The sequence below is a fragment of the Peromyscus californicus genome, unplaced genomic scaffold (genome assembly GCF_007827085.1).
Source record: "Peromyscus californicus insignis strain IS unplaced genomic scaffold, ASM782708v3 Scaffold_10__1_contigs__length_136768540, whole genome shotgun sequence".
NCBI classification, from domain to species: domain Eukaryota; kingdom Metazoa; phylum Chordata; class Mammalia; order Rodentia; family Cricetidae; genus Peromyscus; species Peromyscus californicus.
Window position 1 is genome coordinate 115,889,260 of NW_026294391.1, and position 19,284 is coordinate 115,908,543.

The 19,284-nt window shown below is 42.7% G+C and overlaps 1 protein-coding gene across 1 annotated transcript; it reads right to left on the reverse strand.

Moving 5' to 3' along the window:
* Window positions 1-897: 897 nt before the first annotated feature.
* LOC128117686 (cancer/testis antigen 55-like) lies at window positions 898-15,190 on the reverse strand. The gene is made up of 5 exons (XM_052749885.1): window positions 15,085-15,190; window positions 6,584-6,768; window positions 2,800-2,944; window positions 1,844-1,956; window positions 898-1,104 (listed from the first exon to the last, which is right to left on the reverse strand). The coding sequence occupies exons 1-5, from the start codon at window positions 15,188-15,190 to the stop codon at window positions 898-900; spliced, it is 756 nt and encodes a 251-aa protein (XP_052605845.1).
* Window positions 15,191-19,284: the final 4,094 nt, after the last annotated feature.

Genomic DNA, 19,284 nt, shown 5'->3' on the forward strand with positions numbered 1-19,284 from the left:
TAGAGGTGGAAGTTCCAAATCTTGATCCTCTACCTGGAAGATAGGTGGCTTTTTCGGGGTCGAAACTCTCTTAGAGATCAGGACTGCAGTGGATACCCAAGAGGCATGGAATTGAACTCTGTCTTGTGGGTAGAGGGCCAGACTACACCAGATATTGATGTAAGGAAACTGGTCCAGGTGGCCTGGCTCCCCAGTGCAGGCATCCTTCACTCTGCAGATGTTGGAAAGGTCCAGGATTCCTTCAAAAGGGCAAGAAATGTGGAAGGAGGGCCAGTTAACTTCACAGAAGGTCCTCCTCAGTATAGAAAGGCCTTTGGGGGGGCCCACTTCTCAGACTACTAAGAGTGTACTCTTATCTTTCTGTTTGAAGTAGTCCTGAGTCTGGTCTTTATTTCTCTGCATTGGCATATTTGGTACACTATCATAGGAAGAGGATCCACAGATAAACACTAAGTTTAACAAATGGAGTAGCTGGTAGGAAATGAAAGATATTGTAGACAAAGAAAAAAAATTGGAAAGGCATAAAGAGACTCAGCTAGAAGGCAAGCTGTAATGTTAAATCATACCTGGTCACATATGCCTGCTCGCTCCTGGAATCTTGAAAAGTTAAATGCTTTGCTTTTCTATGCTGCTTAATGGCCCACGAGACCAGTGGCAGCACAGAATCTGCTCTTGCTTATAGAAAATGCTGCATTTACCCTGAGTGCAGGGCTATTTCTTTGATAAAATCATGTCCCAATAGGGCATAGTTTTGAATTAACAAGGTACCTTCCTAAAGTGAGTTCATGTTCCTAACGAAATCACCAGGATGTTTAAAAGAAGAGTCATAGTTCATACACCTTTGGATTACATGCTCATTTTGTTTTATTAAACCAGAGCCTTAGAAATAATCGTGAATTACAAGGCTTGGTCAATACACATTTCCACTGGGATCATTGATACTGCTCTCCAAGAACAGTGTGGTTGAATGCTGTCCACAGCGACCACATTCACGATGTCATACAACCCCGGAGTATAATCAGAAGGCTTCTGGAGAGAATCCACAGTAAAAAAGATGCAGGATTCCACCACACCAGTTTTTCCATCAGTACTGGTAATACAGACCTAAGATGAGAAATGAAGGCAATGAGTATGGAGAAGCATAACCCACCACAGATGACCCTCAACAACCCCTGGGCTCTACTCAGCAGGTCCTTCACTCCATCACTGATTCTCATCCTTAACACACAGGGAATGCCTGGGTACTGTGTTAACACAATGAGTCACCATCCCACCTCACTCCTATTAAATCAGAGAAATAAGACAAACATTGGGTGACTTATGAGAAGACATGCCCTTCATGCTACCCAATATGGACTCACACTATCTCCTGTGTGATGAGAAGACATGCCCTTCATGCTACCCAATATGGATCCACACTATCTACTGTGATGAGAAGACATGATCTTCATGCTACTCAACATGGCTCCATACTCTATCTCCATGAGTTTACATCTTATTCTCAGGCTGTACTAAACAAGGTCTTACCCATCCTTATAAGCAGGCTGAACACCTCAAACCCAGTGCACTCAAAGTTTCCCCACAATGGCCTCACAGCCAAGTCCCTTTCTAACTGTCGTCCACAGAACTTCCTAACGTCAAGTAAAGCGCACAAGCTAGGACTTAACAATGTGTATATTCTACATTATTTTCTGCTTATTCCCATTTCAATCAGTGAATTTGTCCACTTTGGCAGGGGATACACTACCAAACATACCAAACAAAATCCTGGGCAAAAAAGTAACCAGGAAGGAAGAACAGGCAGCTACCTGCCCATGACAAGGGCAACGTGGAAGCAAATTACCTCATCCATATTCTGGGAGCTTAAGGGGCTCACGGTGTGGATGTTCATGTTTGAAGTGCCCGGCTTCATGGAATACTCAACCAGCAACAAGTCTCCTTTGAAAGGCATGAATTCTAAAATAGCCAAGAACATTAGAAGTGTAAAATTTTATGGCACTCCGGTCATGTCACAATACCTAAGACCCTTCATCACCGCAATATGCTGACAAACATTTCCTGAATGCAAAGTAACTTTTCCAAATACTTACACAGACATCTCAAATACCTTCCTACAGGAAGGGACACATAAGGCCCTTTAAACACTGGTTCTCTGACAATGATTTATTCACAGACATGGATAACTAAAAACTTTGTGTCTCAGAGTGAAAGTTACAGCTAGGAGTACTGGATTTTTCATCAAGTGGTCATTTTGAGATCTCTTTTGGGGATGGAAGCCAGGAACACAGTAGGATCACATGCGTCAACCTTGGTACCTAGGCTAGGGGCAAAATATGAGAGCCTATCTGATGAATAGTCTGGAAAGAGGACACAGAAAGAAAGAGGCCTATCTGCACCTTTGCTTTGAAATGGTGGATGTATTTTCAAGATAACTCTCTTATACTTGTGTGATGCTATCATTGATGATATTTTTGCATGTATCCTGACGCAGTGGCAGAAAGATTATGACCTCAACACTCAGAAGAGTCAGGGATGGGTTTGCTAAGGTCATGGACAATTCTCAGATGCATAGTGAGTTTCAGGTAACATAGAAGAACCCTGTATGAGAAATCAAAACAGCCAAATGAATCAATTGAGTAGTGAAAACCACATGGATGCATGATGATGGCATTGGGAGGACAGGACCGCTATGTGATACTTAAAATATTGCCCATTTTCCCCATTTTTATGTACCTCACGTTCAATTTCAAGGACACTTCCCACACTCTTGTTCTTTCCTTTTAAAACTATAAATCTTACCTTCAGAAAAGAGATGGACAGGGAAAGATGTTTCCTTGTCGATATAGATGCTGTCCTGTGTGACCGAGGTGACACTCTTAATACAAAGTTCTCTGTCAAGGTCTGATTGCTCAGTACCATCAACAGGGTTAGTCACAGTTTTCACCTATAAGAGAAGAAGGAGACAGTGGTTGAAGGTAAAATAAAAATTACAGGCAGGAGACTGTACACTTACCAAGGATTCCCCATGAAAACAACAGCAATTTAATGAGTTGACCTAACAGAGTTGTAAGGGTGCTTGCAGGACATAGCACTCCTTGTCAGAGACCTGGACTTTATTAGTCATGCCAAAATAGCACTCCTGTGGCAGAAATCTTTTAAGCAACTGTTGCAGTAAGACTAAGCATCTGCCCATGTAGTAAGGCTGGACAAGGAATCAGAAGAGAAATAATCTTGAACGTACTGGCACAGGAGACAACTTCCTGAACAGAACACCCATCTTGCAGGCACCAAGATCAACAATTAATAAATGGGACCTTATGGAATTGAAATGTTTCTGTAAGGCAAAAGATACCATCAATCGGAAAAAACAGCAGCCTACAGAATGGGAAAAGATCTTCACTAACCCCACCTCCGACAGAGGGCTGTTTTCCAAAATATATAAAGAACTCAAGAACCTAGATATCAACAAACCAAATAATCATCCAATTAAAAATGGGGTACAGATCTAAACAGAGAATTCTCAACACAAGAATCTCAAATGGCCGAGAAAAACTTAAAAAGATGTTCAATATCCTTAGCCATCAGAAAAATGCAAATTGAATGACTCTGAGATTCCATCTTACAGACGTCAGAATGATAAGATAAAAAAACACAAGCAACAGCTCATGCTGGAGAGCACGTGGTGCGAGGGGACCTCTCCTCCATTGCTGGTGTGAGTGCAGACTTTTACAGCCACGTTGCAAGTCGGTGTGGTGGTTTCCCAGAAAATTGGGACTCAGTTTACCAAAAGACCCAGCTACACCACTCTTGGGCATATACCCAAGAAATGCTTAATCATACCACAAGGACACATGCTCAACTACGTTCATAATAGCTTTATTCATAACAGCCAGAACCTAGAAACCAACCAGATGTCTTTCAACCAAGGAACGGATAAAGAAAATATGGGACATTTACACTGAAAGTGATTACTGGAAATGGGGTGCATTTGGGGGTCAGGTTAAAAACCTGCACAAGGGAATCTCCCAGGAATCTGCAAGGATGACCCCAACTAAGACTCTTAAGCAACAGCAGATAACGTAGCCTGAACTGGCCATCTTCTGTGACCAGATTGGTGCCTAGCCCAATTGTCACCAGAGAGGCTTCATCCCACAACTGATGGAAAAACAGATGCAGACTCACAGTCAAACAGTAGGTAGAGTTCAGGGAATCCTGCAGAAGAGGAGTAGAAAGGATTGTAGGAGCCAGAGGGGTCAAGGACACCACAAGAAAACTCACAGACTCAATTAACCTGGGCTCATAGGGGCTCACAGAGACTGAACCGACAACCAGGGAGCCTGCGTGGGACTAACGTAGGCCTTCTGCACGTATGTTACAGTTGTGTAGCTTGGTCCTTTTGTGGGACTCCTAACAGTGGGAACCAGGGCTGTCTTCAACTCATTTACTGGCTTTTGGGACCCTACTCCATTTACATTTTTTCCATCCATTTGAAACCTCCTGAAACTCTGCTGCAGCCTCTTTAACCAGTTGTACTCATCATGTAACCTGTATTTTCTGTGTATTACATATTGTCTGTGGTGTGTTATATGAGAATCAGGAATAGCCATTAAGACTGAAATAAAAAAAAAAAAAAACCTGTGGCCAGGTGGTGGTGGCACATGCCTTTAATCCCAGCACTTGGAAGGCAGAGCCAGGCAGATCTCTGTGAGTTCGAGGACAGCCTGGTCTGCAGAGTGAGATCCAGGACAGGTACCAAAACTACACAGAGAAACTCTGTCTCAAAAAATCAAAAACCAAACACCAAACAAACAAAAAAACACCTGTGTAATCTTGTCCAGATTACCAAAGTAAGCAGGATTTTCTTGCAAATTGCTGCCATTGAAACTACTGTGTCTTATGAATTTATTGTCATTCAATAAATTCTGACACTGTGAAAGACACAAGTGTTCACCTACGTTCCTGACAGAGTGCACTAATGACATAATTGATATTTTTAAAATATTTGAAAAACAAAAAACTGGGAGTTTTAAAAAAATCAGTGGGGGAACACATTCCTGTTTTCCTAATAAATATATTCTTACAAATGTGGAAAGGTCTAGGATGGATCTATGTGTGAGAAGAACAAGAAGTGAAAATGAAAACTTTATCATTAAGAGGATAAAAACTCAAAATACGATCAGGAGCCTGCTTCAGCTTTTCAATTTTACCATGATTTTACAATAACAGTCTTCCAGTGTTTTCCAGCACTGGCAAAGGTATCTTCTGTGGCCTGCTGTTGAGACTCTCAATTGGAACAACAAAAGCAAGAGTAATTTGACAATAGCCATGAATATGTAAAGAGCTGAATGGAAGTGATGATTACAGAACCCACATGGAGGCTCAGCACCTCCTCAGGCAGCAGGGACACATGTAGTACACAGATGTACTCGCAGGCCAAACACTCATGCACATAACATAATAAAAAGAAATCTAAACAACTAAAGTAAATAAACACATACACTTGACGCAGAAAAGAGTGTGAACAATACAGTCTTTGTCATATCAATTCTTCTAGTTTGGATACTGAGTAGAAAATGGCTCGCCACTATGTGATGGAAGTTGCAGAATTATACAGAATCATTTCCATGTTTTTCAAATATTAAGAGAACTGACACAAAATATTTAGAAACAGAATAAGCATCATTGCATTCAGATGCTATAACATCAAATCCACTAAGCTCAGAGAAGTGGGATGTCAACTTTGACCATACATCAACATTTTCTTAATCTTTTTGTGGTGAAAATTTTATTTATACATAGAAGTTTTAAGTTTACTAAAGTTTATGCTCTAAAAAAGAAAAGCAGGGAAACCTTTTTATCTATTTTCAGCAGAAACTGTACATCTCTAATTATTTATTCATATTTGCAATGTAATTTGATCAAAGTGTTACTAAAATGCATAATAGTATTACACTTTTCTTTTTTGCCTCTCATATATAGCATCATGAACACAGTTTCCCCTCCTTCCTCTCTTCCCAATTAGGTCTCCATCCACTCCTTTCTCTTTTCTGAATCTTTTTTTAAAAATGGGTTTCCACCATGTAACTCTGGCTGTCCTGGAACTCACTATATAGATCAGGCTGGCCTTGAACTGAGAAAATTTCCTTCCTCTCCTTCCTGAGTCCTAGGACTAATGCCACGCACCACCATTCCCATCAAACACAGTGGTTTGAATGAGAATGTCCCCAATAGACTCAAGGTGTTTGAAAACTTGGTCCCTAGTTGGAGGGACTGTTTGGAGAGGTTTAAGAGGTGTGAATTTATTGGAAGAGGTTTGAAAATGTAAAGACTAGCAACATTTCTAGTTGTGTGTCTGTGCTTGGAGACTGCATTTGAAGAGGTAAGCTCTCAGCCTCCTGCTTCTGTTACCATACCTGCCGCTTGCTGCTTACTGTACCTACCTGCCTTGATGGACTCACCCATCTTTCTAGAACCCTAAGAACAAACAAACACACTTCCTTAAGTTGCTCTCATCATGGTATTTTATCACAGCAACAGAAAAGTAAATAATACACCAAGAGACTCTGGGTGAATTCAGGCATACCTTGATTGCTTTTTGGATATGAGTTGTTTCGTTTTCTTCCACGAGAGCAATGACACTTGTCCCAATGTTCAGTGGGACTTTGCCACACACCATGTCAGTATTGAAAAAGATAGATTCATTAATCCAGCCATAGTCGGTACAGAGATAGGTCACAATTCCTCTGACAGACTTCAAATTGGAGATATCTATGACACGGATAGACAAAGGCCACAATGGTTCATATCAAATGCCAACAGTCTCTACACAGAAGTCCTACTCTGAGCACCTGTGTAGATGTGAGCACATATCATCACTTCTCTGACCATAACAACCATTCCTGGGCCCTAAGATTGTGACTACTGAATGGCACCTCCATGGCATCTGTGGGTGGCCTGTCCCAGTAAGAGTACAAGTCCTGCTCAGGAAGCCTCTTTAAACTCCCATTATTACTGGTATATGCCTGCCTCAGCAGCAGCAGCAAATGCGTAGCCATGGCTCTAAATTCAGACCGAGCATTAAAGATATGTGCAGAAGGAAGGACATGTTTCCAAACTGCCTTTTATTCTTCATGAACATAATGGGTAAGTAACGTTTTGGGATCTGGCTCCAGTATCCTGCTGGGACAACCGGCCACCTTTCCTTCCTGGTACCCTCCTTATGACTGACTCTGCCTCCTGGCTTCAGATACATGTGTGCATGGGAAACAAGGCCAAATTCAGTCTCCAATGAGATGTTCCCCTTCTCTGGGGAATGCACAAAGGCGTCTTGCAAGGGGAAAGGCAGAGACAGTACAGCCCACAAAGACTTGTGTCACGTGTTCTTTGAGTTGGTCTACACAGCCTCCTGCTTTGGCCCACCAAGGGAGCTTGGGGCACAGTTCAGTGTTGGCCTAACTCTTGGGAACTCAGGGACACCCTCATGCTCAACATCCACTCAGGATGGCGGCAGGCCCCTCCCCGCTATCTGTGCCCCAGTGCACCTCATCGTGGAGAGAGACCCTTTTCTGAGGAGTCTCCTTGAGTGAAGAATGAGGGGACTCCAGGAGGCATACCTTGAGGTTGTTCCTGTGGTGATTCTTCAGACCCTGTCTTCCACTGAAAGATAGCTGAAATTCGGTGCCAAAGTCTCTGCATACTGGTGTCACCACCAGCCTGGGCAATGCCGTAGCTTATGAATGAATCACCAGGCCTGATGTTATGAATCTCAGGGTCTGGCCCCACTGATCTTCCCCAGCCTCTGTGAGATGGTAGTGACCAGCTAAAGGGCAGCCCTCAGGAATGACAGTGACAGGGTACCACCCTGACTTCTGGCAGCTTCCCTTGAAGCTCCCAGGGAGAGACCACCTCTTTCTACTGCCCAGCCAATGAGAGTCAATGGGATGTTTACATCACTGCCAATGAGAGGCACTGGGAGGAGACTTTTGGCCCCACCCACCCATTGTGAGTGCATCAATATGAAGGTCCCTGGAAAATCTGCTTGTAGGTGTGCCCTTGGGGGTACTCAGTTTGGATGTAAAGGGGTCTCTTTCCTACGTTTTCTCGATAGAGCCAGGGTTTTGTCTTAGGAGGTGTGACAGAAGCCTGTGTCCCTGCCCTGCCCCCCAAAATTATGCTTGATGATAAACATAAGCACTATCCACATTGTGGCATTGTTTGAATCAGGGGCAGTGTGTGTGTGTGTGTGTGTGTGTGTGTGTGTGTGTGTGTGTGTGTGTGTGTGTGTGTGTGTTGGTCTTTTGTAATATAAAAATTTGAGGATAATGAAGCCTTACCCAATTATTCTTTATCAATAAAAATCGGGTGTCAGATATTGGGGTAAGAACCTAAAGAGCAGAGAAACAAGGGAGCCGTCACCAGTCACCTCCTACCTCTTTTGTTCCTTCCTCTAAAAGGGTCGAGTTCCTGTCTCAGCCCTGCCTTACTACTTACTGTCTCCTATCTGTCTACAGTCCTCCAAACTTCTATGGATAGTTTTGGTCAGCTAGTGTCTAGTTTTGCCCTCTGAATCTAAGCAAACTTTATTTGTCAGAACACAATCAAAATATCACACATTTCCCCCTTGTGTCTAAATAAAAATAGAAGCTTTTAACTAACATAGTAAAACTATATACAATAAGTACAATAACTATATACAAATATATACAGGTAAGAATTATTTTAACAATGTCCAGTCCATTTGCATTTGACAAATTCAGAGAAAATATTCCAGTACCTATCCTATCTTTGTGAGTCCAAAGGGTTGGACCTAATTCACTTTCTATCCTAACTTGTGTTACCAGCTCAAAACTATCTTTTTATGTCTCTCAACCTTATACACTTTACACCTCTCTTATGAGTTTCTTTTCTGAATTTTGTAACAAGGAAAACTATAACTATAACTATCTAGTCTTCAACTCCATCAGCGACCTGAGAAGGATATAATATTACCTGAGTAAACAGGAACTACAAAGCAAACAACTCCCAAACCTAAGGAATGACAGAAACAGCTGGCTGCTTGGACAGTCACTCAAGGTTCCTCTGCAATATTGGGGGTTCCATCTTCGGCCTACAGGCCTAGAATATCTGACAGATTTTTCTGTGAAACAGGAATTTTGAAGGTCTGTCCTGCCTTGTCTTGGCAAAGTTCAGCAGTCATTTTCTTTTGTGTCCTACTTGTCCAATTTGGACAGTATATATCAGCAGTTGAGGCAAGGGCAGTTTCTTGCCCAGTGGCTAACTTTTACCACAAAGAAAGTAAACTCCATATGGTGTTTCTTTGATGCCCATCATCTTCTCTGAAGTAGATTGGTGCTGCTGGGCTCAGACATGTCTCATTGTCATTAAAAAAAACCCTCATGTAGCCAGGCAGTGATGGCGCCTTTAATCCTAGTCCTTGGGAGGTGGAGGCATATGGATCTCTGTGAGTTCAAGGCCAGTCTGGGCTACAGAGTGAGTTGCAGTTAAGGCACAAAGCTACGCAGGGAAATCCTGTTTCGAAAAACCAAAAAAAAACCTCTCATGTTATTAAAACATCTTGAATGCCATATTCTGTAGATCTCTGAAGTGTTTGAAGACTACTTGTCTATCTAAAATATATATCTCCGTTTGACCTTGAAAACATACCTAATATGACTACAAGCTTGATTGCAATAGTTGACTAACTATTAACCTGCATTTCTTTATTTTCCTAAATAGACTGTAATAATAACTTTCAAGAACTAGAAATTTATATTCATTGTTAACTGAGCTGTATAGGTACAATACCTTGAACAAGAGTAGAATCGTATGTACAGTAGGTTCTAACAAAAATAACATTAGATTTGTTATCAATATACAAAAATATCTTAAACAAGAGTAGAAACATACATACATTATAACAAAAGCAATCTCAAATTTGTATCAATATATAAAAATTCATACCAATGTAAAATATTTAAGACTTGTAGTTCCTTTTTTGGTTTAAAATTATATTCAATAATCTACTCTTTTATCCTATCATTTCTACATCCCCCTTTTTGTTTTATGAACAAGATCCCTGAATCTAATCTCTCTTCAGCTTTTTTCCTGACCGTTACCAATAACAACTTGTAACCAAACCCTTAAATGATGACAAATATCTATAACCCACTGAATGACCCAAAACTGCCAACCCCACCTCTTGGGAATGTGGGTATTATGTTCTTAAAATTACTTTCTCATATCTAGGAGTGACAGTATCTTTAGGAGACCCTGTAAAAATAAGGTAATTGTCAAGTCCTGGGAGAGCTAGCTGTATCATTTGTTGTCCAATCTCTGTGTAATGGCAAAGTATGGGGTTTATCTCAAGTCCTGACTTGAGTACTCTGTGAGGCTGGATCATCTCAGCTAGCCACCTTGATATTATCCTGAGCAGTTTGTAGTTGCAGAGCCAATCTTTAGGTGGTGTTTGTCAGCTTAGTGGAATTATCACAGTCCAGGTGGAATTGTCATTGTGGGGCCCCATCTTCCTTTTGGAGACTTCAAAAGTCGCTGTTAGGAATGGTAATGGTTATTGAAGAAAACAAACATTTTAAATGTCATATGCAGCAGATCTCAAAGAGGTTAAAGGATCATAATTTATTATGCACATCAAGAGTACAAAAACTTAATTGCTAGTGACCTGATAGAGACTCAAACCCAAAATCATGTATAGGAAGCTAGATAAAGCCTTTTTTAGAATTAGTACTCTATATGACAGTTAATACCATTACAAAAACTTTAATATATATATATATATGTTAATTTTATAAATCTTGAGATAATATTTATACCTTAAAAAAGTTTTAAAGAGTCAAAATAAAACCAAAGAGTTATGAGATTAGTGGCAGTATAATAGTCCCTTAATTTTGCTTTTTCTTCTGTCCCATACCAGATCTTTTCTTTTTTTTTCCAGAAAATTGTTTCTCGATGTGATATTCTCTTTTTGTATTTATTTGTTGTGAATGAGTATCAATAAGTAACTGAAAACAAATTTCAGATATAGTGTGGTCCCTAAATAATCTGTATTTTAAAAATTTGATAAAGGGATGCTAACATAGGCTACTTTATAGTGCTTATCCTTAAAGGGTCAATGGAGTCAAAGCTTTTTTTTTTGAGATTATAATATAATTACATTTCTTCCTTCCCTTTCCTCCTTCCAAAACTTCCCATATACCCCTCCTTGTTCTTCATCAAATCCATGACATATTTTTCACTGTTATCGCATGCATTTATGTATATGTATATACATAATTTCATACGCATGTATGTATATATGTATAGATAATCCTGACTGGTTCAGTTACTTGTATGTATGTTTTCAGGGTTGATCACTAGGCACTGGACAACAATTGTGTGTTCTATCCTAGAGAAAACCACCTCTCCTATTCCTATATTTTTTTAAAAAAAATATTAAAAAGTGAAGTCTCTTATTTAAAAAAAAAAGCCAAAGACAGGAAACTAGTTTAGGAAACTCAAATCATACTGGATGAATGGTGCACTGTGGTTTTGGCACCTCACTGAAAAACATTCATATATATTTCTAAAAAGTGCAATTCTCCTTTCTAAGTTATTCTGTTATATTTGATATATAGCTACCAAGTAAATCTTTCCTTTATTGAGAATATATTTTTTCTCCCACATGACACACCCTGATCACGGTCTTCTCCCCTCCTTCCACCTCCCCCCACCCCACTGCTCCTCTCCATCTTCCCTCCCATCCGGATCTACCCCCATTTTCTCTCATTGGGGAAAAAACAGGCCTCCAAGTGATAATAATAAAAACATAAAATAAGATAAGATAAAAAACCTAACACACTAGAATTGGACAAAGAAAACAAATGGAAAGATGAGTCCAAGAGATGGCAAAAGAAACAGAGGCCCACTAGTTCCCACACTCAGAAATCCCACAAAACTACCAAAGTCAAAGCCACAATATATATACAATATATATGTACTGTAGGGTAAAAAAAAAGTCAATAAAATATGTATTAATAAAATAAATAATGAGATAAAATTAAATACAAAGGAAAAACCCTGACATGACATTTTTCAGCAAGGAGCCTCCAAAGATGTCATTGAATTGGTTTTCTGTTGGCTGGACATGCACCCTACTTTTAACAGTAGTTTGTTCTCCTAGTGAGACCCTCTTGTTTAAAATAATAAAATCTTTAAAGAGAGAAGTAAAATAATAAATAGAATAAGCCACACAAGATGGGAAATACACAGGGAATCTGGATCTTGTATGTTATTGTGTTGATTTTGAAATTTTTGATTGTTGATAAGCAAATGACAGCTGCTAAGAGACATGAGACTGAAAGGACTTCATCATCAAAGTAAAAAAGCACTAAGCACTCCTTCGTACCGACATAACTCTACCAAAATTCCTTCTTCTGTTGACAAACTGCCAAATGTTTTCTTAGTTAAAACACAAAGTAAAAGAATCTCACAAGTCATGTGAATCCAAAGGTATCATTTAAATAAATGGCTAAATTTAAAATGTCAAAAAATCAAATAAGAATTATCTTTGTTCACTGAAAGATTAATTTTTTCCTCTTTTTACATTGATTTTTTAAAATAATTTTCCTTTATTATTGAGAATTTCATATACATATTCAATGAAATGTGACATATATACACATTTCCCCCTCTCCATCTCCTCCTGTATCCTACTCAACATGTCTCTCTCCGAATTTTGTTTTCTTTTTTAAAAAAAGTATGTGTTTGAACCAAAGTAAACAATTTGTCATTTCTCAATTTTAAAAATGAAAAATTGGCCACAACCTACACTATATGAGTCCCCCTCCCCCCCAAAAAAAGAGCAAAATGTGTCAGTTCTTAACCTCTAGGACATCTGAATTTTGGTCCTATGTCTCACAGATTCTTTTTAAAAATTGAACAAGTCTGTAACTCAGTTTTAAAGTAAAATCATGGTGCTATCCAGAAAGACAATAAATGTGGGCAAATATCTATCCATGGCAAAGACCCCATGCTCCATCCACAACATAACCCCATCACCACCACTCACACAGAAAGGCCTGATATTTGAGAAGCTGGGGATTTCAAACATCAGAAGATTGCATGTTCGAGGCCAGCCCAAGCTAGACAGGGCCTGAGTTACAAAGGGAGATCCCACCCTACAGAAACAAATCAAAGCTGACAGAAAAAGCAGAACATGGTGGTGCAGGGCTATAATCCCAGTATGTGAGTGATTGAGTCTGGAGGATCAGTGGTTAGAACCAACCCTGGGTTACTTATTAATCCCTTGCAATGTCTCCTCCTTTTTTCTCTTTTCCTTTGCCATTCCCGTCTCTCCAACATCCATACAGTCCGTATCAAACTAGCACAGCCTATGGAGGAAAACGAAGATGGGTCCTCAGTTGGTTTCTAATGGATTCTGGGCTCCATAGAAAGTTGAGTGCATGTCATTGAACAAATGCATTTTGCACACACATGTAACTGTGGTGGGTGAGAACGTAATATAAGCAGCAGAGTGACAATTTCATGCTATTGAGTTGGTAAAGGGAAAGACAACTATGCTTATGATAAAATAATCCAAGTCTTATTTTTATGCTTTCAACATCTGTGTAGATAAATCTATATTAATTATTTTGATTTTTTTAACATAGAACATTAGAGACTTCTTTTATTTTATTTTATTATTTGCGTATATGTATGTCTCTGTGTGTGTACATCCACATATATGCATGTGTGCATACTCACATCCTCCTCCTCCTTCTTTTTTCTTTTTTGTTTTTTCAAGATGGGTTTCTCTGTGTAACAGCCCTGGCTGCCCTGGAACTCACTTTGTAGACTAGGCTGGCCTCACACTCACAGAGATCCACCTGCCACTGCCTCTCTAGTGCTGGGATTAAAGACATGCACCACCACGGTCCAGCGATATTTCCCATTCTCTAGGCTGTCGTTTTTGTCTTATTGACCATGTCCTTTGCTCCTGCTTCTTTCCCCAGAGTGCTGGGATTACAAGGGTTGCCACTCTACCTGCTAAGGATATTTGTTAACAAGTATAAACTATAGCTGGGGCCCAGATGTTCAAACCAAGGAGCTTGTGGAGATGATTTCATATTCAAAGCATAACACTTCATATAGTGTTATATCACAGGATGTGATTGACAGCAAACCTGAATTTAGTTATTTGCCCCCTATTACAAAGGACAGGCCAGGCCCAGAGAGTCTGTGGAGGGGCGGCACTATGCAACGCTTTTTGCAGCTGGGTGCAGAGTTGGACGTGTATGTTTATGTTTCTGAGAAGAGTGCGCACCTTTGGTTAGATTCTGAAAAGCTGAAGGGCAGCGATCACACCCTCTTGCCAGCTGGAGTCGGCATAGGGGTCATAGGTTAGGGGTTGTAGGTTCCCCGCTGTACCTGACCCTGTGCCCTCTCTCTAACACATATTATCAGTAAACGAAATTCCCTGGCAGCATGAGTTACCAAAAGCATCTCTGTGGTGTTGCATGGCCTATGTATTGTGAGGGTCTTTATAGAATAGTTTGAAAACCCAAAGTCAAGTAGAGTCTAGAAAGGATAGAAAAACGGGCACATAGTTTATTATGAAGCATTACTAACTTTTGCATACATGTGCTTGGGCTTTCCTTTATCGCTAAGTGGTTCCATGCCTGTGTCTCTGCTTACTATCACTGTGGTAGGACAGTCAGGAATTAGCATCAAATTTCCAATGTTGAGACCATTTTGCCTTTGGTCATGTGATATCCCTAAGTGGATAGCTGCTTTTACCTCACTGCAAACCACACCAATGCCATGCAAGGAGCTTTGGTTTGGGTAAATAGGAACAATAAATACTATGCTACCCCTATGATTATGCATCTCTAGAACATCTAAGTTACAGAGAAATGTGTAACAATATACGGATTCTTGCTAGGGTTTCTCATCTATACGAATGTTTGAGGGAGGAAGTTCTGAATTTGAGAAAGCCTAGGAAGAGCTCTGCCTTGTGAGTGATTTGCCCATCTCTGGCCCATTAAATTCCAGTAGCAGCTCCTGCCAGCATATCCAAAAGACCAATATTGCCTTCTGTGTGGAGCCACTTCTTGAAGCCTCTGTTCAGGGAAGGCATGGCTGAGCACAGGGCAGTGTCCTCGGGAGGAAGCAGCAGGAGCAGCCAGCTGAGATTCATGATGTCGGCTTGGGACAGGGGCTGCTTTGCAGGAGCTTCAGCTCCAGGGCAGTTGGCTGCAGGGACAGGGCTCTGCCAAAGGTTTCTGGCTCCTGAAGGCAGCACAAGTGAGTGGTTTTGCTTTCTTTCTCTGTCTTCGTGATTTTCTTGACAAGGTAAGGTATTATCTTCAAGGGTCTACACATGCCCTGCTCAGCACAGGAGCCATGTGCCTCTCCTGGCTCTTGAGTAACTGAAATGTGGCCAGTTAGGCTATAAATCAGTTGTGTGAATGTATTTGACCCCACCTCTTCCTTTAAATGTGTTGTTTCCAGTGGTTGCTGGAAATCTTTTTTTTTTTCTGGTTTTCCAAGATGACACAGTTTCTTGTGTAGACCAGGGTGGCCTGGAACTCACAGAGATCCACCCGTCTCTGCCTCCTGAGTCCTGGGATTAAAGGCATGTGCCATCACTGCCCAGTGAGTGGTTACTGGAAATCTTAAAACTCCTTGCATTGCTGGTGGTAATGATACATTTCCAGTGAGGTAAAAGCAGCTGTATTTCCAGTGGGATGATGGGTTCTAATATTTCCTCAGATCAACATCCGTGATATGCTCTTAGAAGAACTGGGGCCGATGGGTACATTACTCACACAGTCAAACATGAATGTGAGGCCACCTGCACTCCAGCTAATGGAGCCTGCCCAGGAGCTCCATGAAATGCCACCAGCAGAGCCACAGGAAATGAACATTGATGATGATGAGGAGGAGGAGGAAAAATGTGGGCCCTTTGTGAATATTGGTAAGGCAAAGGAACCCCTACCCCCTGCTCTTGGTTTTTTTTTGAGAGTTCGAGTTCTCTCATGGCTTTGGGTCAGGTTTGAGTTATTAGTTCCCTTAACATAATAGACACGGTCAAGTGCCCTCCCGAATTACCTTACTGTTGTACCTTCCAACCATAACTTATGCTGGCACTAGCTAACGCTCACTCCACCATCTACCTTGGTTCTCCACAAACAGTTTGATCTCAGCCTTATGACAAGAGATCTGGATGTCCTCACTACCTTGGTAGGCAGGCAGAAGGAAGCAGTGTGGAGATCCATGAAAATACCCTCACTAAGTATCAAGTTCATTTAGCATCAGTTGATGGTGTTTTATTCAATGTGCAGGAATAGAGGGTGAGAACTGAGGATGGGGATAGGATTGGCCAATGGCTTAAGCTAGCATGGGCTATGAGCAGAGAAGCTGAAGAGAAGATCGGGTGAGAACCTAGGAACAGGGCTTTGGTTGCCCAGGATGTGGAGGGTATGTGCATCTGGGTCACATGCTGCTGAACCACTGGGGATGACATTAGAATGGACAAGGTTGTTTAGGGTATACATTGGATTAAAATCCATTGCAACTCATGTCATGTGGAGCAGTACTTAAGAAAGAGAGGTGAATACAGGCTGTCTGCTGAGGCATTAGGACTGATGGAGGGGGCAGGGAGCAAGTGAGGGCTGGGATACTTTACCTTGTGGTCCTTAGGTTGACAGGAAAAAGAAATGGCTGGTAGTTAATTGTGTTGTTTACAACAAAATGTACTTCTAAACTTCAGTAAAAAATCAAAACGTACAGATAATCTGGGCTGCCTGTAAAACCAATGCAATCAATGCAACACACACACACACACACACACACACACACACACACACACACACACACACACACACACTTTGGCAGTCAGTTGGAGAGTTCCTTGGTTTCCATTGGAAACCACTAGAAAGATTTTCTTGGTGATTTGCTTTCCAGTTACATATTTCCCTCTAAGGTCCAGGTGGAACTCTTTCATTCAGTTCGTTAACTTTAAGCCTGGATGGAGTCTCACCACTTCTGGAGATGCCGGGAGGCTAGTACTTCACTAAGCATAGTAGGCTCCTGCCAGCATTCATCTTGTATTCTGGAAATTATAAAGCCAAAGCAGACAGCATTGGTCAGGGGCTCCTGGTGAAGTCACCCCAACCAAGGGGGAAATTGATGGAGAGACTTCTTGTGTCCAAAACAGCAGGCTGAGTGAACTCTGAGACAGTTTGTGGTGAAGTTTCCAAGTGCCCTCCCGCTTCCCTCTAGCATGCAATAGCAGAGCCCTGCTGGACCTTGTTCTCTGACCTGGTAAGATAGACATAAGTGGAGGGACTGCTGCGTTCTACACTCGTAGGGCAATTACCAGACTCCAGCAGGAAGAAAGGGATTCAGTAGAAGCCAGGGAAGAAAGGGAGAGAAAGGTAGACTTCATCAAGGAGGTCAGTGGTGTACTTGAGAGTTTCCACCCAGCCTCTGAGAATTTATTTTCCATGTAACACAGTAACAGCGACCATTTCCATTCCTTCTCTCAGCTTTTGATGTTGGAAGGGGAAAATGATGGACATATGTCAGCACAGATCAAAGTGATGAGTCCATTTTCTGCTTCGTTCCCAGAGTTCCATTTAGCCAAAGAGTATGAAGATCTGGAACCTCCTGGTGAAGAACCCCCAGAACAGCTGCTGGCTGACACCAGGGAGCCTGAGGAAAACCAGAACCAACAGGAGATGCCAGGGACCTCCAGTGAAGTGCAGGAGCCTCTCAGCTCTGGAGCCCATACACAGGCTCCTCCCGATGAGAAGCCTTTCTCTAGTGAGCAGTTAGGGCTATGCTCTGCTCACCGGCAGCAATGTAATATTCACCTGGAAATTCAAACAGGAAAGGTAGCACAAGAGGGTCCTAGAGATGGGCCAGGGCCCTCCCGTGGGCCAGACCTCTATGGGCCAGGGCCCTCCCGTAGGTCAGACCGCTATGGGCCAGGGCCCTCCCGTGGGTCAGACCGCTATGGGCCAGCCCCCCCCCCCCCCGCCCCCGTGGGCCTGACCGCTATGGGCCAGGGCCCTCCCATGGGTCAGACCGCTATGGGCCAGGGCCCTCCCGTGGGCCAGACCTCTATGGGCCAGGGCCCCCCCGTGGGTCAGACCGCTATGGGCCAGGGCCCTCTCGTGGGCCAGACCGCTATGGGCCAGGGCCCTCCCGTGGGCCAGACCGCTATGGGCCAGGGCCCCCTGTGGGCCAGACCTCTATGGGCCAGGGCCCCCCCGTGGGCCAGACCTCTATGGGCCAGGGCCCCCCGTGGGCCAGACCTCTATGGGCCAGGGCCCTCCCGTAGGTCAGACCGCTATGGGCCAGGGCCCTCCCGTGGGTCAGACCGCTATGGGCCAGGGCCCTCCCGTGGGTCAGACCGCTATGGGCCAGGGCCCTCCCGTGGGCCAGACCGCTATGGGCCAGGGCCCTCCCGTGGGCCAGACCGCTATGGGCCAGGGCCCTCCCGTGGGCCAGACCACTATGGGCCAGGGCCCTCCCGTGGGTCAGACCGCTATGGGCCAGGGTACTCCCGTGGGTCAGACAGCTATGGGCCAGGGTCCACCCATGGGTCAGACAGCTATGGGCCAGGGTCCTCTCGTGGATTAGACCGCTATGGGCAGCAGTTCGTTTCCTAGGAGGAGGATGCTCATGTGCATGCTCTGTCCAGCAATTCATTTACTCAGGCGGCAACTGTCAGTGAGCCAGAGGCAGACAATTTGACCAAGAATGACAGCAATGTAGGCTGTGTAAGAGGGAGTTTATGCATACCTTGGGCCTGATAGAACATGTGAGACCTCAGGTAGTTTCCAGATCTCACCAGTGCCCCTTCTGTTGGAAAACCTTTAGAGGGCAGTCACATGTTGTTGCACACCAAGTGAGACACACGGAAGAGAGATCATTTCCATGCAATCACTGTGTGAAAAGCTATAAACACAAATCCAGCCTGCTGAGACACTTAAAATTCCACACAAGGGAGAACCAACCCAAGGCGAGCCAGGGTTCTCTGAGCGCCCTCCACAACGCAAGCCAGTAGATCACCCACCTGCAAGTTTTTCAGCACAACTCCCCAAGAATCTGTTCATGGAAACAGGACCAAAGTAAAGATGCTGCCTCCTAAGAGCCTTCCCCTACACTGGGTTGTCTCAGAAGGACGGTGGTGTTTGAGCTTATTTCAGAGAGGAGCTTTGCTTTTAGCGAGATGCAAAGCCCGCCTTCCAAGGCTTACCAATACTAGGATAGTGGCCTACT

What these genes read in the sequence shown, in the direction of transcription:
- LOC128117686 (XM_052749885.1), bottom strand. Translation starts at nt 15,190, where the DNA reads ATGAATCTCAGCTGGCTGCTCCTGCTGCTTCCTCCCGAGGACACTGCC. An exon ending in ATATCCAAAAAGCAATCAAG is followed by an intron (nt 2,945 to 6,583) that starts GTATGCCTGAAT and finishes CTTCTCTTATAG; the next exon opens with GTGAAAACTGTGACTAACCC. An exon ending in TGTCCATCTCTTTTCTGAAG is followed by an intron (nt 1,957 to 2,799) that starts GTAAGATTTATA and finishes TGGCTATTTTAG; the next exon opens with AATTCATGCCTTTCAAAGGA.